Source organism: Eurypyga helias, unplaced genomic scaffold (assembly GCF_000690775.1).
Source record: "Eurypyga helias isolate BGI_N326 unplaced genomic scaffold, ASM69077v1 scaffold9143, whole genome shotgun sequence".
NCBI classification, from domain to species: Eukaryota; Metazoa; Chordata; class Aves; order Eurypygiformes; family Eurypygidae; genus Eurypyga; species Eurypyga helias.
Window position 1 is genome coordinate 30,860 of NW_010241814.1, and position 21,481 is coordinate 52,340.

At 43.2% G+C, this 21,481-nt stretch overlaps 1 protein-coding gene across 1 annotated transcript in view; it reads left to right on the plus strand.

The window, feature by feature from the left end:
• The window catches only part of LOC104503060 (DENN domain-containing protein 5B-like), a gene marked incomplete at both ends in the record, with an annotated part of 50,624 nt that overhangs the window by 22,853 nt on the left and 6,290 nt on the right, over positions 1-21,481 (plus strand). The window contains 7 exon segments of the mRNA XM_010148872.1: positions 757-988; positions 3,088-3,238; positions 14,106-14,199; positions 17,478-17,609; positions 18,476-18,628; positions 19,432-19,510; positions 20,737-20,818. Of these exon segments, the coding sequence (XP_010147174.1) occupies positions 757-988; positions 3,088-3,238; positions 14,106-14,199; positions 17,478-17,609; positions 18,476-18,628; positions 19,432-19,510; positions 20,737-20,818 (923 nt within the window).

Sequence of the window (21,481 nt, forward strand, 5' to 3'; positions counted from 1 at the left end):
TGCAAGTCCTTCTCCAAGGGGAAAGTTAGAGCGGTAAACAGTCAGGAACAGACTAAATATTGATTTGAGTCAGTTTTTGATTAAAAAAAAAAATGCTTCCATGCCTTTCACTGGTCTTGTTTGTATTCAGGAATTGAACAGTGCAGCATTCAAAAGGAGGGGGTTGTTTGGCCAAACTCTGCTAGTACTGCCACAATAAATTGGGCTGTTAAGATTAGGGTTTTCAAAGCTCAGTTAGAGACCTAGGCACTGGCTTGATTGTAATTGGAGTTGATTATGTTTAATTGTCCTGCCTAGCTTCATAAAAGTGCATTAGCTGAAGAGCGTTGTGGACTCCTTGATGTGTTTGACACCTTATGTCACCGGGTGCCAAGCAAGGATGCGCAGACCAGAGGTCCAAGTGGACACACATGGCAGTGGTCGTGCTGTGGGTTGCCCAGGGCTCATTCCTGTGGGTGGTAGCTGCTAGGTTGCTTTGAAAAAGCTGGCAGCACAGCCACTGCCTCGGTAACTCTACTTTACCTTAACTCTAGCTGTCGCGAAGCCTTTGCGACTGCTTATTTCTCAGTCGTGACTGAAGAGGTGACCCATCAACCAAAACCCTTCGTAGGTGGATCCTGTTCTCCCTGAGAGGTGTTATTCTGGTGGGGAAGCCTTGTCCAAGCCTGGCTGCTGGATTGGTTCTCTGCTGCAGGATGGCTTGTCGTCTCAACATTGGGCAAGAACGTGGCACTAATGAGATGTTCTGTATTTCAGGCTTCCTTCCTTTCGGACCAACCTGAGCCTTACCTCCCATTCCTTTCACACTTCATCGAAACACAGATGTTTGCAACCTTCATAGACAATAAGATAATCTCCCAGTGGGAAGAGAAGGACCCTTTTCTGCGAGTTTTTGACTCCCGGATTGAGAAAATAAGGCTATATAATGTCAGGGCCCCTGCGCTGCGGACATCCAACTATCAGAAGTGCAGCACTTTGAAAGAAGCAGGTATGTTCAGACAGGCTAGTAAAATATTCAGAAGTACAATGTCAGCCTTAAGAAATATAGGTACTCAGTCATCTGAGCGTTGCCGCTGCTGAGGAAGCCCTAGAGCTACCTGAGAAGGTCTCAGCCGTGTTCTTATTTTCTCTAGGCAAAAACTTCAGCATGCTTTTCAACACCAAAACCAGCAGGAGCCTTTACCTTCCTTTGAGCTCTTCTGGGCTGGTGCCTTTAGTAAACACAAACCAAACGAGGGAGCTGGGCATTCTCATTTCAGGCAGCTCCTGTTCCGTTGCCAGGAGAGCTTTCCTTCACCATGGGGTTGGGACCAGTGCCAGCCATGCTGAGGAGCTGAGCCCCAGTGTCTCTTCCTCTGGCCTCATCTCCCCTTTCCCATAAAAGTACCCTTTTTTTGCCTTACGCCATTTGGTGGGAGCAGCGGGGGATGCTGGGGACCTAATCCTGTGTGACATATTTAGCAGCTTCAGCAATAGATGCACAGTGTTAATGAGCAATACCCTGTGTACTTAAGGTTTGGATTTTTTTTCCCTTTACTGTCACAGGATACACTTTCAAATTATACTTGAGTTTCATACTGTGCAAGTACTTACTTAATTTCTAAGTATTACAGGGAAATTGTACTCGTACATTTGTTGGGACACATTAGTGAGGTGGGGCAAACACATTTCTCATGGTTTGGGTTGGGGTTTTTTGGGGTTTTTTTGTTTGGCTTAATACCTTCAGAGTGTTTTGCTTGTTATAAATATGACAGAAATAGAAATCCTGTGTCTGCTTACCTTTTTTTACCTACAGCCAATTCTAATTTGCAGGTCAACTGTCTATGCAGCGTCTAGTTTTGATAGATATTGTAGCACCGGAACCTCATTTTCTGTCTTGTGAAAAGCAGCAAACTGATTGTAATACCAACTTTCCTTCATCTTTACTATTCACAGTATATGTGATCCCAGCACCAATCCAGCACCTGTTTGTTTAACCTACTGTTTTCAGAACCCTACAAAGCTCTGACACCACACTACCCAGTCCTTTTTTCTGAAATAATACAAAGTGATTTCTTTCTAGAGAAGGTAAAAAAGCTGCCGAGTTTCTAATGATAATGTATTTAAATCTCATGACAGTTTCTTTCCCGTCACAGTTTTGTGAAATAGGAAAGGACTTCTGTGTTGCTCTTGACAAATTGAAAATGGATTTAGTTCCACACTTTCCATATTTATTCACTAGTCGTGATATGCTGAAAAGAATAGGCCTGCCCATTAATGGATGGGCTATAAAGAGGTGAATATTAAAGCTGCTAATTAAATGCTGCCTTCCCTCATACACCACCTTTCCCCTCTCCTTCACAGTGCATCTGACTCAGTGTTGAGAGGGTGACAGATTTTATTTTCATCCTGCTCAAGATTTGCGATGAAATCCTCGCATCCTTGAAGCATTACTTCATTAAAACTGAACCGCAGTAGTCTCAGAGGAGCCCAGATTCCCAGGAAGCCCTCTCTGGTTTTGCCGTAGCCTCCCCTGTTTCCAAGCATCTGTTCATCTTCTCGATGCTGCTCAGGCCTTGCTACAGTTAACGATGCTTTTGGAAGGCCTCTCATCCAGTAATGGCACGTACAATTTCAAGGGGAGGTTCATTACAGGTGCCAGATGTTTGCAAAACTTGGGTGTCGCCCCCCCAGGGAGATGTGACTGGGGCAAAGCGAGGTGCCCGACCCCCCAGCGAGTTGTGGCTGGCCTCAGAGGTCTCGTTCTGCTGCAGGAGCCCCAAAGCCAAACACTGAGTTGCAGGGAAGGATTGCACTGCTCTTGCCGATTCACAACCCGTCTCGTAGGCTCCCATAAACACCCGTTTGCTTAACGGCTAACTTGTTTGCGCCAATACTAGTTGTGTGGGTGAAGAAACTAAAAGCAAAATAACAAAATAACAGCACGGATGTTTCCTTACTTCGGTAAGCGACAGATTTCTGGGTCTACAGTCACTATTCAACTTCTTAGAGCGTTTTCAGGGTTTGGAGCATGACCACTTCTGTTGTCGTAGCACGTGTCTTCAGGTGGTTTGCAACGCAGTTGTTCACCTGTGACTTAACTTGCAGCCCAGTCCATCGAGCAGCGGCTGATGAAGATCGATCACACTGCCATCCACCCGCACTTACTTGATATGAAGATTGGCCAAGGGAAATACGAACAAGGGTTTTTCCCGAAGTTGCAGTCGGATGTCTTGGCAACGGGGCCTACCAATAACAAGTAAGCACAGGTTTTATGTTCTGGTTTTAGAGCAGATTTCTCATATAAAGGATTCACATCATTGGACAGTAGTCCTAATTTTGGATGGCTTCTGACCAGTCTAACGAACGCTTGCAACTCTTTCCGTTTCTGGTTTGTACCGGCTGTGATTTTGAAGTTACAGCCATGGTTTGGGTTATATTAGAAAGCATTGCCTCTGGTTTTGGGAAGATTCCTCAGTGCTGTTTTCTGTTTGAGTGGTAAGTACTGTGTCTTCTCATACATATTTTCAGTTTTACCATTGCTGTAATAAATTTAAAATTTGTTTTCTCACCAACTTGCACTGGCTAGGATAATTTCAGAAACCCAAGACAAAATTCAGATTCTGAAAGAAATCTTGGTATTAAAGCCCCCACAGCATTGTGCAGAATTAAATTAGTGGCCACTCTGTGCCTCTCTTCTTTAGCTGTCATTACATGACCCCAAGATGTTTATAGCTCTCAGTCTGCACGTTGGAATAACCTGAAAGAATAACTTGGTGAGGGTGGAGAGTGTGGTTCTGTACCTGGGTTTCTCTTCTGAGTCTGGTAAGGTTCTGTAGCGCACTTTGGTATGAAGGTGGGGGTATCTATAGCTGTGGAACTGAGCATGTCATCATGTAGTTAATTTTCCTGATGTCAAATGAAAACCTGGAGTACTAATACACTTACACAGTTGTAAAGTAAGTGCTGTAAGTTACTTTTTTTTTTTTCCTTTCAACCCCATGATGGGGTGTTTCTGCATCTTCAAAAACAGGAGATTTGTGCATCCATGATTACTACTTCATGAAATTGTTAGCTTGAGCCCTCACTTCCAGTTTCTGTGGTAGGTCAAAATGGGAGCACAGGTAAATCTGAGTTCCAAAAGCCACAATTGTCCAAGTGTTAAAGCTAGCTCTTGTTTTAGACATGTGCATGCACACACGCGTCTCTGAGCTCGTGTGAGGTGCCCACTCATTTCTATTTATACACTTTTTGTGCACCCCAGTGCTAGCTAATCCCTTTTTAATAACCTGCTGAAAATAAGACTTGCAAATGATAAACTAAGATATCCTTAATCTTTCAATGTATAAAGAACTGCAATTCTTTAAAAGAAAGGGGGGGGAAAACCCCAATCAAAAGGAGGAATGTCTATTTCAAAGTTCCTTTGTTTGCAGTCATCTTGCAAACCAAGACAAACGTTTATGGGTAATGGTTCCTTGTGGGGTGGAAGATTTCTTCGTCTGGTGGGATGCTGTGTTTAGCAGTCTGCCTCTTATCCTTATGGTGGGTTTCAGTTTTACAGCGTCAGTAACAGGGTGAGTGTGCCCAGCCTGCTCAGTCGCTTGTATCTTCTGCCTCTAATGCAGAATCTTAGTGAATCTATGAATAAGCATCAAATTAAAAATAGTTTCCCTTATGCCTTTTGAGATGTTTCTCTTAGATTGGTACCTATTCTAAAATGTGACTTAAACTCCTTGAGTGATAATTCTGATTTACATAGCGGGTTTTGGTCTTCAGATTGCAGCATGTTTCAGAATTTATAAGTACCAAAATCCCATTACTTAACACAAAGTGGTGTCAAAGTGACAAATGTTTGGAAATCCTCCAGTTGTATATTGCCAAAAAGGTTTGTAATTGGAAAGTCTCAAGACCATCTGTTTATATCTTTCTGCTCCCTGGCTTTATGTGTGAGCAACTGAGAGGACTCTCTCTCTCGCGCATTTAAGACATGTAATTCTGCTGAATTTACACCCACGTATAAAACAGATAGCCTTTTCATGCTCTCTGCAAATACAGCGTAATTCTTTGGACCACAAAATCAATTGAAGTATAGGTTTCCGTTAATTTGAACTTCCCAGCATGTGCTTCTTGGAGACATGTTATACTTGCATATGGGACTGGGCCCTCACATATGGGGATGGGGGAAGAGAACATCTCAGCTACATTCCCAGGCACTTCAGATATAGCTGTTTTGTGTGTTCATAAAGTTAATGCAAAGGATATTTTTATGTAGATAAGAATTCATTTGTAGATGTCATTTCTACAAAGCAAATTCTGTCCTGAATCTTGTAAGGAAGGGGCTTTGTCGAGGGGAAAAAAATCATCCGGTTGATTGTTGTTGAACAGTAGCAAATAAACCAATTCAAAGCTGTTTTAATGAAAATTTGTCCTCGCTGGCCAGCAATCAGACTTTTATTGCTTCCCTTTCTGGATAGAGAAAGTAGAAAACATATAACTAGAGCTCATAATGTTACCTAGCTATTCCCTTCCTGTAGTCAGGCAGAGCACTGAAGGGACCTCTGTCAGTTACTGGGCTGTTATAGGTATAATATATTACTTCTAAATCAGAAATATAATACAAAGACCAAGAGCTTTTAGTCTGTTTAGTCCTGGATCCTATATGTGATCCCAGAAAACCACACTGCCTACAGACAGAAATGGTGTTTGGGAGCGGAGGTGTCTGGCTCTTGCTTGCTGGGCATGGAGAGTGGGACTTGGGGACAGAGGGAGGGTTGACAGTCATCCTGGATCACTTCCACTTAAACATGTCTGGAGACGAGGGTTGATCACTTTGCCATGTGTAAGTGTTAGAACACTGAAGTCTGTCAGAAAAGTGAAGGCTAATAACGTTTCCTCTGTCAGCCCGTGGCCGTGCTCAGCAGCATGCTTTGCCCCACTTCCATCACTCTGCTGCCTCCTCCCACTTCCCCCTGAGATGCCCTCTGAAAGACTGGACAAGGGGTGACCCTGTGCCCCCCTGGCCCTAGCAGCAAGGATTATGCTAGCTTTCTGCCCTCTGCTTGCTCATTTGGGGGTCGGGAGCGCAACTCCTGCTGCATTCGCTCCCGTTTGGGCCAGCACTCAGACTGCAGGTGCACGCGTGGTGTCGGTGGGGCTGGGCTTTACCTCTTCCCCCATGGCGCTCAGGAAGCGATGACTTGCTCAGCTAAGCAAGAACTTCACTGAAAATAACTCTGAACTGCATTTCACTGGAAAGAAGTGAAAAGTTTAAAAACAAATTAAAAAAACCCACCAAACTACCCACACAACAGAAAATCAACAAAAACCTCAAACAACAGAACCCCTCCACCCCAAGCCCCCACCTCCATGAAACTGAAGAGGTGGCTCCCAGGTTATACAGTTGCCCTAATCATCTTTTTAATCAAAACTGCCAGAACAAGGGCCACTTCATGGGAAAACCTGAGTCTGCAGCCAGCAGCTGCAGGTCCCTCTGGGTTCGGAAGTGGCCCATCCGTGCAGCTCTACCCTTGTAGAGCAGCAGGTTCTGCAGGAGCCCTCCTAGAAGGTGTCCCAGGAGAAAATGGGCTGCAGCCCCTTAGGGAGTTTGTCTGTTAATCTGGAAAAGAGCAGCAGTTTCCGGAGTCATCTGTTCCTTTAATGCAACCCCCAGCACTGCATTGTGGTTTCTACGTGTTCCCCTCTTCCTTCCCTGCATGCGTTTTCTGCCAAGCCTTTAAAATTGTAGCTGGGACTCTTCTGGCTGATGTATTCACAATGATCCAGGAGAGGAATTTGAATGACAAAAAGCCAAGCTATATAAACACTTCATGGGTTTTGATGAGCTAATTCTTAAATTAGGGTGAATATGCTTACACTGCAAAATTAAAACAATGAAACAAGCTGTGTTTTCAGTCTAATTGATTACCTTGTAACTTAATTTGTACTAAGAAGCTTGATAAATGAGATTAAATATTGCAGAGGAAAACATTGATTGCACACCAAGCATGGGAATGTATTTGCATTCTGGCAATTTGTGGTGAATGCCTGCAAAGAACAACTGAACTGATACATTTTTTTTTTCTCTTCGTTTTTTTTCTCTTCGTTTTTTTCTCTTGGTTTTTTTCCTTTTCAAGGGAAGGTTGTGTTTTGTTACACACTTACAGAATGGCTTAAATTACTTTTTTTTTGCCTTTCTCTTTGTTTAGCCCTGCTTTTTTTTCCCCCCACCTTCTTTATCTGCGCCCCACTTTCCTCCTTGCTTCCTCTTCTGACCAGCCTGTTTCCTCTTTCCTGCCCTCTGTAGCCCTCTGTCTTGTATCCCGGCTTCCTGTGAGCTTGGTGCTTTTGTCTGTCCCCTGAGTCCAACCTGACCTGCAGCCATCCTCAAAAGAGGGCGCAGCCCAAGTCTTCAAGCGCAGATCCTGCTGTACTCAGCCTCCTAGCCTCAGGCTTTAGCTCAGGTCATACGTTGTTCTTGCCCGTAAAGTAGATCTCAAATTACTCATTTGCTTCCTCCAGGCATTTGTTCCTGTGCTGTGCTTTGCTGACCTTGCCACTGTGTCATATTTATTTGTAAAAGATGTGCATTAGAAGTGTAGGAAATTGGTTGGGTCTTGGGCTCCAGTTTATGACTTGTGTGGGCACTGTCCTGGGGCTTCCATCACCGGCCCACCCTGCAGGTTCTGAACTGCACAGGGTCTGTCTGCCTGGTGCTCTGGTTCTCCTCATTTTTAAACAGAGCTACTCTTTGCTTACTCACCAACAGTTACACTGATGGATGTTTTAAAGAAAATGTGAGATAGATACATAGAGATAGGTAGATATCATAGAATGGTTTGGGTTGGAAAGGACCTTGAAAGATCATCTAGTTCCAACCCCCCCTGCCATGGGCAGGGACACCTTCCACTAGACCAGGTTGCTCAGAGCCTGGTCCAACCTGACCCTGAATATTTCTAGGGATGAGGCATCTACCACCTCCCTCGGCAACCTGCACCAGTCTTTCACCACCCTAACTGTAAAAAAAATTATTCTTATAGCTAGTCTGAATCTACCCTTTTTTAGTTTAAAACCACTACCACTTGTCCTGTGACAACAGGACCTCTGAAAATGTTTGTCCCCATCTTTCTCATAAGCCCCCTTTAAGTACTGAAAGGCTGCAATAAAGTCTCCCCAGTGCCTTCTCTTCTCTTTTGTACCTTTTTGCTGAATCTCTGCATGATGATAGAATTCATTCTGGTTTTAACTAAATTATTTTTTTAATGGGAAATTATTTGTCTCTGAGTGCTTTATATTTTATGTGCTTTTTCTACTTCCCACCATGTTGGGTACTGTTTTAAGGCTGGCTGTCTTTAATGAAGCTTTTTTTTTTTCCCTTAATCAAGCCAAACAATTGCACTTTCAAGTAGTATAGACTAGCGTCTCTGCAGCGCATCTAAATGAGCGAGAAATGAGTCAGCAATGAGCCATCCACACACAACACTGCTGTTATTTAAACTTTTCGAGTAGTAAAAGCTTACCTTTTACATATGAGAATTTGAAACAAGCAGTGACAATACATTAGGTAACCTAATATACCAAATCACTGGCAGGTACAATGGAAATATTAACCACTTGTGTTCGGATACATTGTTTTCAAGCATAAAGTGTGACTGACACTCTGCTTCAAATTTGTTTCTGAAATAGGAACTATGTGCTATAGGGACTTGGAACCTGATGGGAGAGTCTCCTGAGTACTGATCCTCTGTTCAACCAGTGCAAGGTGGTAAAATAGCAATTAACTTCTTTTAGTTAATATATAATTTTAAAATAGCTGTGTAGAATTAAAGTTGACAGGGAAAAATGTGTTGAATCCTTGCATCCTGTATTCTGTTTACTCACCCGTGAACAGCGTTACCATCTCAAGGGAGTTTGCAAATTAAATACCACTTAGGCCAGTGTTTCGTCAGGGCTTAAGGGGCAGCGACGGCAGGTCACTACCACTGTTCTTTGCAGAGGATGGTGGTTGTGGGTCCTACCCTTGTAAATCACTTATTTTCATATAATCTGACGAGACAGCCTGTCAGTGCAAGCCCGCTCTCCGCAAGGCATTTTGCTCATTTTTGTCCACCTGATCAGCAGTTTAAAACCTTTCCTGTTCTGCCCTCCCGCAGAGATGGAAAAGGTGCACTAGTCTCTATTTGAGCCTTCATCCCCCTTACCACGGAGCAGTGTGTGCAGAGCAGATTCACAGTGCAGAGTCCCTCCCTGTCTGCCCACCCGGGTTTCAGCCTTCCTTTTAACTTCTTCAGGCTGACATGTATTTGACTCGGGATCTCTGTGTAGTCCCAGGCAAACTACTCCGGAACCCAAGCAGATTACATGTGCGGTCTGTGTGTATTTAATGTGCAGGCTGCTTTAGGGGGATTTGGTGGAGGGCGTGACACAGATATGTGCTAATTTGTGCCTACAGAAACAGTCAGATAACTCCTTTGACGTAAGTATACAGGAAAAAAGGGTATTGCCATGATTTATGGACCTAAATAGCAGTCTGCCTCAGGAGATGGTCTATATGGGGAGTTTTAGGTTCTGTCTTACAAATGCATTTGTCTCCTTCCTTTTTTCTGTTATCACTCTGATTAGATCGTAAATTGCGATAGTGATTTTTCCTGGTGATGGCAATATTGGTTAAACCCGTCTGTGAATGAAGTTCTCTAGCAGCATGTTGCATGCATCGTGGTACATATCCTGCCTGTTACACCCATGTCTGCTTTGGGTAGGCGTAATTTCTTCCTTTCTCCATGGAGCTTTAAAGAAGGGGGCAAAGGTAGGGGGAGAGAGCTACGTACCCATGGTTGCAGTACAGCATAGCCAGCATTGTCATACTGGTTCCTGACAGCTCAGCTTCGATGCTGACTACCTTACCGTTTTGATTAGAGAAATTAAGCAGCACAGGTTAAGTATCCTCTTTTCCAAGTGTCACCTTTACATTTACTCCAACCTTTGCAAACCTATTCCTATGCTTGCTGGGTCTAATCTGATGTTAAACAATACTGACTTCGCTGTCTTCGTGTTAAGAATCTCCGCTGGAGGTACCTTCGATTCGTTTCTCTGTATTTAACAGAGTACAGTCGTCCCTGGTCCCTCCTCTGGAATATCACTGCTTCTTCGCAGTCCCTGGAGGTAAAGAGCATTCACCTTTGGACACGGGAGTCACATTCAAGCAGATGACTGGAACGAGGTTTTTCTCCATGTAGGCAGCTTGTCCTTGGGCTCTCCACAACACAACGCCCGGGCTGCAGCTGCTCTGTCCCCGGAGACCTGGCACTGGTAGCAATGCCTCTGCTCTGAGGAACAAATGAAAGGTGCCAGTGGTCCGTGCTTATGGCTCTACAGGGAAAAAATAAAGGGGAGAGAGCATTTTGGGGGTCAGGGAGTACTTGGGTGGGCAACACCAAGGCTGGACAGCAGTGCTGCATGCACTCCCAGGCGCTGGGCAGCACGGGGCTCGTCCCTCACGGCAGGGACCAGGCAGGGGGGCTTCGTCTCCTCTGGCATCCGCTCCACAGGGATGGTAGTGGTTTCACTGAAAAGCCCAAGGCTAAGGACAACTTTCCTCACTGCTGAGGTGTGAATAAGGCAGCAGCTGATGGCAGGGCCAGGAGAGGCACCTGCTTGGGATTTTGGCAACCCAAGGGAGGTGGTGTGGCCACTGAGAAGGGCTTTTACCCTCTTTAAAATCACTTTGAGTGAGCAAAGGGCGGGGAGGTGTAATTTAAAATGCAATCGCTGCTGATGAGAGGGGTGGGAAAGGTTATTGTAATGCTGAAGCATTATTTTGGGAAAATTCTTTATGGCCCAGTAAAGAAAAAGCCTTAAAAGATTTAGCTGCTTAATCCGGCTTATCTGCTGTTAGATCTTCACAGAATCTCCCCGAGAGATTCAGAGCGGTATCCGAATGCACAGACCTCACCCAGCACCCTGGCAGCTCCTCTTCCTCAGCTTAGAGGTCGGGGAAGAGGGAGTGTGGAGCTTGCTGTGTATGTAATTGCTCCAGCTAATGAGCAGCAGTTTTGTTGGTTTTTTGTGGGTTTTGGGTGTTTTTTTTTTTCGTCTCATAAATGCCCAATGATCTTTACATTTGTGTGTTTAAATAGTTCTGTTTAATAATATGGAGAATGGTCTGTGCCTTCTCCCAGGTGGAGTACAGGGCTGGAATTAACTGAAAAATGCTTTAATGATGGTGTATTACTTGTAATTATTCTGTGGCTTTCATTCTGCTGTCACCTTCGGTGAGACGTCTTCCCTCAAAGGACGCTTCTAGCAATTCAAGTCTTCAGTAGCTGCAGAAATGCAGGTGGAGAGGGATCCAAGCTTTGTCTAGGATTTGGAAGATACCATGTAAATTGGAGCAAAAAAAATTATATGGGTATTATTTGATCTAAAATTCAAATTTCCAATGTATTAGTGGCACTCTGTCCTGTGAAATGTGGCACCAACTTGCAGTAAATGCAAGGTCACCAGAGCCAAGTAGCTAAAGTCACTTCTACATCTGCTATCCGCTGTTAGAGGGGGTGTTTTTTCTGCTGCATTTCTCCTTGTTGAGATTATTAAAATGTAAGGCTTTACTTCCCCTCTCTGTCACCTAATGAGGTGTTAGCTGTTGCTTCGGAAGGGGGGGAGGTAGTGACATATTAAACTTACGGGCTGTATATTTTTAAAACTTCTGAGGAGGTGCAAAGACACTTCTGTCAGTAATGTATTCCTCTGAGAAGGTACCAGCATTTACTGTGCAGACACCTACTGGGCTGTTTTGTTTAGTTGCCAGAGACTTGAGGCTGCATTGCTTAAAAAATAAACTTCTTGTCATGGTAGGGTGCTGAACCATAATTACATGAAGACCCAGATGTTTATTTCTTCCTTTGTACTTGTTTTCTTGATGTTATTTGGGAGGTTGGAAGGGACTCTGACCATAAAAACTATAGTTCCTGTGACTTTTTGCCCTTTTTATCTGTTCAGTTAACCAAAATTTGGTCTTCTGTTTACCTGCTGAGGAATTGGTGTGGGGTTGTTTTTTTGGGTTTTTTTTTTTTCCTTTCTTTCATCTATTTTCTTCCAAATTTAGGTTATCCCTTCAAATTCTTCCAGGCAGTTTCCTCCCGTAGGTAGAGCCTTATTCATACTTCCCCACCAGGCACTGGAGGTGGAGTGCTGCCCTGGGCAGGCTTTGTGTTCTGCTTCCCCTTGGTTTTGCTCTTTAACTTCCGAGTGCAGGAGAGAGGCAGAACAGATCACTTCAAAAGCGAGTGAAAGGCTATACACTTAAAGGCTTTTCTCTTTTTTTACTGTATTTGAAAGATACTTTTAATTTAATAAACACAACCCCAGTAATCAGGTAATATCATTCTGAAGATATAGCCCTCATGTGCATTAATTTTTAAATGTCGCCTTATACAGTGTTATTTCAGCTTTCTTTTATGAACAGCATATTAACTTCTTTATTCTCTGCACCAGTTGTTTTTGTTTCAAGGATTTGACAGAAGGCTATGGTATTATTAGAAACCCTACAATCAGACTAGAAATTCCTTTTGACAGAATTATTGTGTGTTGCATTATAGTATCTGGCATAAAGGGGTTTGGACAATCGGGCGTGTGTGGCCAATGGATGGGGACAGCACAAAGGACACAGATACCAGGTTGAAGAAGTAAGGCTTATCTTTTACTTATGTTTAAATCAGTAGAAGAAGAAGTGAAATAATACAGCAAGAATAAAACACACCACAGTAATGCACCTGATCACCACTACACAGAGTTAGCGACAGTGGTTAAGGAAGATACATCACCAATTCCCTACTACTTTGCCATTATCCACATTCGTGTGTCTGCTGGGGAGCCCCGTTACAGCCAAGGATTGGAGAACCGTTCCCAGAAATTGGGAAGTCCTACGCAGTGCGTCCACTTGTAGGTGAGGCTCCACCTTCGCTGTGAGAGGGTCCTGCTTTTATACAGTCTAACAAACAAATTATAGAAAAAGGGCACAGAAAGATCTGGTGTCACTCTTCTCTTAGATTCCTCCCACAGCCTGGCCAGGGTTCAGGGAAGAATCAAGGGAGTGTCTTTATCTGTTTGGCTTTGACCACATAGTTCCAAACAAGGCCGGACATCTGGCTTCATGGCCTTGACAAGGAAACATGTCTCTAAACAAGGAAAGTTGTATTTTGTCTAAGCTACATCTTTTGCTAATAATCATACATATTTCAGTAATGACCATACATATTTCACTAACGATCTGCGGATATTCTCACAGTCATATTTCATGCTGATATGATACTGGTCAGGAGGTTCACCCAGAAGTCAACTTTGGTTCGAGGCCTGTGGTTCAGGCCTTTTTATATCATGGAGCTTTAAGGTTGATTGGTTTCAAACCTGGTTACCAAGTGGCTGCTTCTGCTGAGGAAAAAATTCAACTGGACATATATGAACATGTAGAACAAATACAGGCTTTCTGTGGTATTTAGAAAGCGATGCAAAAAAAAGATATGATGAAGATAGTAACATGATCAATCCCAGCAACATCAGTATTACTTATAGCCTTTAGGCATAAGTGCACCCAATATCACAGTAGTTACTGTCAGAAAGAAATTTCTCTGAAATAATTCCTGGACGTACCACAGAAAGCAGAGAAAGGAGAAGTAGCAGCTCTCACAAAAGAGGAAAATCTTAGAAGTTGTTACTTAAAATCCATCACTGCATTTTGTTTGTTCCTACAGACACCATTTTTACCAAATTCCCACAAATGCAGCAAGGAACGGTGGTGTTGGGTAACTAAGTACAATGACTTTCCTGGTGGTGGCATCAAGGATCTGCATTTCGGGTAACACAGGAGCTCTCACTGGAGACCCTGGCAGGCAGCAGGCACATCTCCATATGGCTCTTGTGCCATGGGTGCAAGCTGGGCTGTCTTCCCCCAGGCCGTTTCCCATGGGGAGGTCAGGCACCAGCTTGTACCTGTGTCTACTGCAACATCCAGGTTTGGGCTTTCGCAACTCCTGCTGCAGACCCGCCAGATGTTCTCTGCCTCCTGATCCAGGCTTTCCTTCCTCATTTTTTTGTCTTCACCTCTCGTGTCTTCTCTCTCTCTGACTTTCCAGCCGCTGGGCCAGCCGCAGCACGACCACACAGCGGAGGAAAGACCGCCTGCGGCAGCACTCGGAACACATCGGGCTGGACAACGATTTGAGGGAGGTAGGTGGCGTCATCCACGGTGGCACAAGGTTGTGATCCAGGAGGTGAGGCCTAGGCAGGCGATGGGTTCTTACTTGGGGCAGTTTTATTGCTACCAAAAGGTTTGTGTGGGTCTCTGCAGCCATTTCATTTAGATGCTGCTTGTCGTAGATGCTTGTCTATGTTGTGCCACTTCAAACACACAACAGAAATGAAATGCTTTTTTTATTTTGGAGTAAGATAGACCCTTTGTCATGAGGAAAACAGTTCACTTGCTGATACAGACCCCAGTCGTGTAACCGCACGCAGAGAGCAGAGCCCTGGTACCCTGCCTGCGTGCAGCCGCCGAGCTCTGGCCAGGGTGAAGGTCTAAGTCAAGTCCTTGAATAAATGTCAGTGCCACTGAGGCGAATGAAGCAGGACTCTCATTCTTTTTTCAAGGTTCTTTTTTTCCTCTTACATAGATTCCTGACATGAGTAAGCCTATTTGAAAGGTTAAGACTTTGGGGCCTTTTTATGCCCAAAGCTTGAAAACTCCCATCTATCCTGTAAATGTCAGTCGCACACACACATTTCTGTCCCATCTTTTCAGTTTCTCATCCTTCATTAAACATTTTCTGCCATATATTTCCATTGATGCCCATGTGTTTCTTCTGTATGTTACTAGCAAAAATAACGCATGCCTGCTGTTTTGCGGTAAATCTCGCTGAATAACGTTGGCCAGCAATGGCATTTCCACCCTGAAAGAACCCAAGTGGATGAGTGGGCTCTTGAACCGCAGCTTCGAATGATGTTTCATGGAAACACAGCAAAACAGCATTTGTACCTGTCTCTTGCTATTTTTGCTAATGTGGCTTTGCAAGTATATTTCAAACGTTGCCTTGTGTGTAGACCTCAGCAGAGCCTTTTCAATACGTTGTCATGTATTTACTTTCTTCTGGTTTTGGCTGTGGATCATATGCATGCTTCTTTTGCTTTGTCTCCTCTTTCTTTCTGGCTATTCTGCCATTGGGGCATCTGCCTCCTCTTAGCCATCGGAGGAGCTTTTGCTTCGTCAGAACTCAATGGCCTTCTGGGAGTGGGATCAGGGACCACCCCCTCCTGCACGGCCTCCTAAAAAATCCTTCTCTGAATGCTGCCTGGTATGTTTTAGGTTTTTCTTGTTGAAAGCTGCTTTTGAGGTGGTGTTAGTGTGAGGAACCTCTGTCTTCGCTGCACCTCAAACCTCTTCCCTTCTCGTAGAGTATGAGCACATCCATGTAGCACCTGGAAGTGTGGTTATAATCAGAAAAGTAGCTGGAAATCATCTCTAGGCTTCCATGCCAGCTCCCTGGCAAACATGACTGCTCCAAGGCTGAAAGACGAGAATTATTTTTGCTTCGTTTTTTCCCATGTTGCTTGCCTGGCAGTTCAGCTTAGGGTGTCAAATGCAAAAATCATTGCTTTCTGACTGCTGGATCATCGCATCCCATTGTGGAAGAAGGTGGTGGCATGTGGATGCTGATAAACAGGCAAATGGCAAACAATTGGATCTTTCATCCCACCCTTCTTCTTCTTTTGAACCTACAAGAGTTAATAATTTATTTGATACAATAACAAGACCTATGATGAATAAAGGTTATCCATGGTTTGTACTCTTTGGACTATAACCACACTTTGCATTTTATTTATCCCCTTATGTTTTAAAATAAATATTAGATTTGCTAATCACACATTCCCTGTATTACTACTTCACTGTTGTCATTGCTAATTTTTGCACTGAGTTAGAAGGAAGTTGCTTGTGAAATTGTGTGCTGAACAACATGCTTTCATCATCTGATTTTTTTTTTTTTTTTAATTCCCACAGGTAGTTTTTCAACTACTTTTCAAGTCCCTACAGTATTGATAAACTGTAATTACCTAGCTGAGCACTTCTGCTGAACGCAGCTTTCCAAGGCAGAACCCAACATTCTTGTCTGACCTGTGGGACTGATGTTAAGTGATTCATGTCCGAATTTTGTTTTCAAAAAATCCAAACGTGTCAGAAAAACTGTACTCTCTCATTACAAAAAAAAAAAAAAAAGAAAGAAAAAGTGAGCAACTTCAATGTGTTTGGACTTTGCTTTTCCAAAATAAGTTTTTTTTCTCCCAGATAACGAGCTCTGAGAATGCAGCAGCCGTAGTGTCCTCTCGGTTCCCCAGGAAATGCAGCCAGCAGCAGTGCTGTCTCTGGAGGAGCGTGATCCACTCCTCTCGGGGGAATAACCATCACTGTCACATGCCATCCACCAAAAACACACCATGGAAATGGAGCATTCCCACATCAGGCTATGAACCCTGTGCTTCAAGGCTGTTTTATTCCGCAATATTTTATTATTTTACTCTTTTTAACAAAAACTTTACGAATATTGCTTGGGCATCTTTTTGATAGTCTTCATATTTGCACACCTATATCCGGACAACTTCTTCGCTTTGGCTCAGTGTGTACCCCCCTCACTGATGATGTTGGGGCAGATGACACTGTTGAGTGGTTTGGGATTTGTTGCTTAACAAACAAACCAAATAAACAACAAAAACACCTCACAATGAAAAAAAAAAGTCCTGAACCATAAGGTGATGCAGCAGGAAGGTTTAAAACTCTTACTACAGCTTGGATCCTTTTTTTAAAGAGCACACCAATTTTTGTTCGTATTTCTCAATTAATCACCCCACAATAAAAATATGAATGATCCTGAATGACAGTTTTGTTTAAAGTGAGCTTCACTTGTAATTACAAAGTTAATTAAGAACAAAATCAAGTATGATTTTTTTTTTTTTGCCCCCCATATAAACTATCCAGATGAAAAGTAATGAATCAAATCTTTGTCTTTCACTAAATTTATTTCTGCTTCTTGTAATTTATTTTCAATGGCTTTTTTTCAATTCATGTATATTCTGGTCAGAAATTAGACAAATGGCTTTCAATTTTTATTTTTTTATTAAAGCGATAATCAAATTTTAACAATGGAAAGAAACTTTGCTTGGTATTTTTACTTTATTGATGAATGAAGGTATCGCACTTTTATTCACTTGCAGTGGCTAACAGTTCACTAGCTAACGTTGACTGCTTCTGTTCCACGCAGGTAAACATCTTGCTTTTTCTGTTGTCAAAAGGGAGCTTTCCACTTCTCCAGCCCAACACCTAAGCATCAGACAAGTCATGATGTTGTTCCTAGATTAACACTAGCTCGTGCCTTTTCACCAGCAGTTGCTTGCTTAGGATTAGGGCAAGGAGAATCCCTCTGACTTGTAATGGCTAAACTTATTCTGTTTATTTTTAGAAATACATGCAGGAAGCGAGGAGTTTAGGAAAAAATTTAAGGCAGCCCAAACTCTCAGACCTCTCTCCAGCTGTGATCGCACAGACCAACTGGAAATTTGTGGAAGGGGTACTGAAGTAATGCCGCATGAAGGTACGTCCTCCCCCTTCCCGCCGCCTGCCCTCCCCTGGCGTACGCTGAGCCTAAATAGCATCTGTAGATGGTGAGAGCCTTTCACCACTGGAACAGCATCGCTCTGTTGCTGTACCAGGTTACTGCAGGGCGGATGTCCCCTTGGTGTTATATTTTTTTAACAACTAGAAAATAAAGAAACATATTATCACTCTTCTGTTTATGCGGTCAAAGTTGGTGAAATGAATAAAAAGGACGGGAAGGAGGATCATCATGAACAGACATCTTCGGGAGGATTTCCTTTAATTGTTCATACGTAAATGTAGCCTAAACAGAACGGGCTCGAGACCCGTGGTCTGAAAAGGAAGTGTTCAGCATGCGCAGCTGCTGTGTTGTTTATGCAAACAAATGAAGTATTGAAGTATAGCAGTTTCTAATATTGAAGAAGCTTTTACAGCCATGGAAATAAATTTCTGTGTGTCTTTGTATCAGTTGCAGTTGGTGTTGTACTGTATTACCTGAGTTTTCAACTTCAATAGCTGCAGCAAGAAGGATAACAGATACTGAGTAAGACTGAAAATATATCTAGCTCTGTACTGGTTTTGATACTGGTTGGTAGTAAATCAAAGGTGTAGGAATAGGACAATAGATAAAGGAATAGATAAAGGGAATAGAAATAGGACAGTATGGATTAATCCTGCAAACGTATTCTTTAATTATTTTTTTTAATTTACAATCTCTGTAAAGAGATTCAAAGTTTTTTCTGGTTGGGCCATTAGCAATGATCTCTAGAATAAGCATGTTTACTTAAACTTAGCTATATATTCTCTCCCTTGTTGAATAACATTCTTAGAAACCTTTGTGGATTTTTTTTTTTTTTTTTAAAGACTAAGCGCATGTTGGTAGAGAAGATGGGCCATGAAGCAGTTGAACTGGGACATGGAGAAGCCAACATAACGGGTCTGGAGGAAAATACCTTGATTGCTAGTCTCTGTGACCTGCTAGAAAGAATCTGGAGCCATGGTCTACAGGTCAAGCAGGTTGGTAACTGGAAACCCGGGACTTTGTGTGTACAATACTCTAGCTAATACTGAATGCCATCTCTACCTTTTAAGTGGCTACTCAGTGGTGTCATTCCAACTTTAGAGTGGGAGGTATCTTTGGGATCAGTCCCTGGTTGATCTTGGAAGGTCTTGGGGGTGGTTTGTGGATTTTGCTTGTGGCAGATTGTTTTTTGAAAGGTATCTCTGGAAATAAGAGAGATTGAGGCTGGGGAGGGACTTTTTACAAGGGACTGTAGTGACAGGACAAGGGGTAACGGGTTTAAATTGAAAATGGGGAGGTTTAGATTGGATATCAGAAGAAGTTCTTCTGAGAGAGGGTGGTGAGGCACTGGCACAGGTTGTCCAGAGAAGCTGTGGATGCCCCATCCCTGGAAGTGTTCAAGGCCAGGCTGGATGAGGCTCTGAGCAACCTGGTCTTACGGAAGGTGTCCCTGCCCATGGCAGGGGGGTTGGAACTAGATGATCTTTAAGGTCCCTTCCAGCCCAAACCATTCTGTGATTCTCTGAAATTGCAATAGTGGTGTCAGGTGTTTAGTTTCTTCTCATTCAACCTTCAAAAGGGAAACTCAGCTAGAGGACAAAGAAACAAGGTGGGCAGTGTGACTGTAAGGTCAGTGGGATGATCCTCTCCCCGAGGTCTCCTGGCCAAAGGTGAAGGACTGCCTCTCAACATTGAACTCTTGGCCCACTGAAGTACCATCTCATTATTTTGCCACGTTCACCAGCCTCTTCTTTTGCCTCATTTATTTAAAGCTACATACTACATATTCAATTTTCAGGGGAAATCTGCTCTGTGGTCCCATTTACTTCAGTTCCAGGAGAGAGAAGAGAAGCAAGAGCATAGTGCAGAGTCCCCGGGTGAGTACTCAGCAGTTCAGTCCATGAAGGCTCCATCACATGAATGAACTCAGGCCTGGGAGGAACAGTGTAACCACATTTATGTGTGGTTACATAATCCATGCAGGATTTTCAGTGTATTTGATTGCCAATATCACATTTACATTTTGAGACCTTTTATAATCATTATGAAGATGCTTTGATGTCTGGACAAAATAGATTGACATCGTTGGAGGCAAATGAGCATAGTACTTAACCCTGTCTAGAAAATCACTCAATGTCTGTTCACTACCTTCATTCCCTTTTAATCAGCATTGAGTGAGGTGTGAGAAGCAGTACTTCTGCAAGAGATGATTTTTGAAGTAGCTGAAGGTGTGGAGCTATGTCTGAAACAGCTGACGTTTTTCTTTCAGAGAGCATAATCTGTCTCAAATCCCAGCGTGAATATTTCCAAGTTCAATACATATTTATACTGGTGGACCGTACAGTTCAGAAGTTGCGTAATTAACCTCTATCCATCAGTCAGGTGCTCAGTTTATGCTTTGGTTTGGCCCTTTACAATCACTAAATTACTGCTGTGTTGTGAGAGAGGTTGATTTTCTGATGACCATGAGATCTCCCTGCCCACAGACAGTTTCTCTGAACTTTCGTGGGTCATCTTTCAAGGACTCTGCAATCCTCCAATTCCTACAGTTGGGAACTTGTGTGATCAGTCCTCAAAGACACATCTATGGACAAACTAGTCTCACTCATGTAAAAACATTTTAATAAGCTTCAATGAGTAATGCACTAAGCAATCTGGCTGGCAGGCACAAATTCCTGAGAGCAAAATGTGTCACCACAAAGCAGTTTGATCACAGTAGCAGAGCACAGAAATGCGTGGCATTCTTAGCATCGAATATGCTATTGTAGCTTAATTTTATCTCATCCTTCTCAGTTATGAGCTTTCCATAAAAACATTTTACTAATGAAACACCACCGTACAGATTTATGTTAACGTATTTCGAACTTCAAAAAGGAAGCTGTTAAATCTCAGAGTTCAGTGCTGAATTAAGGAAGGAATTGGTAATGTATTAAGCATTTTTCGTTTGGTCTGCTTCTACATTTCCAGGATAGAGTGAATGATAATGCACAGAAACATTGCAGTTACCAGCCACTTAAGATTGTTTTCAGCTGTATGTAAAACAAATGCTTAGCAGACCGTTACTGTAATTTTGTATTAACTTCATCTATTTTCTCCATTGTAGTTGCTGTTGGAACAGAAAGACGAAAGTCTGATACAGGAATTACTCTGCCTACTTTGAGGGTTTCCCTGATACAAGATATGAGGTACACAGTTTCCTAAAGCATTAACTGGGGCTTAATTGTGTAGCATTAAGGTGAAGATCCTCACTGGCTTTGGGTTTACAAAACTTATGTGCTTGTTTACTTGATTTATTTTAGCTAAAAGCCAATGAAAACCACACAAGTTTTACTGGGGATTTTGTTTTCCCTGGGTGGTGGTTCTAGCAGGGTCGTGGTTTAACCCAACCAACACCTAAGCACCACACAGCTGCTCACTCACTCCTGCCATGGCAAAATGGGGGAGAGAATGAGAAAAGTAAAGAGTGAGAAAACTCGTGGGTTGAGATAAAGACGGTTTAAAATGTAAAGCAAAAGCCACACACACAAGCAAAGCAAAAGAAGGAATTCATTGATCACTTCCCATGGGCAGGCGGTTGTTCAGCCATCTCCAGGAAAGCAGGGCTCCATCACATGTAATGGTTACTTGGGAAGACAAACACCATCATTCCAAATGCCCTCCCTTCTTTCTTCTTCCACCAGCTTTATGTGCTGAGCATGATGCCATATGGGATGGAATATCCCTGTGGTCAGTTGGGGGCAGCTCTCCCGGCTGTGTCCCCTCCCAGCTTCTTGTGCACCCCCTGCCCACTCACTGGTGGGGGGGGGTGAGGAGCAGAAAAGGCCTTGACTCTGGGCAGTAACTGAAAC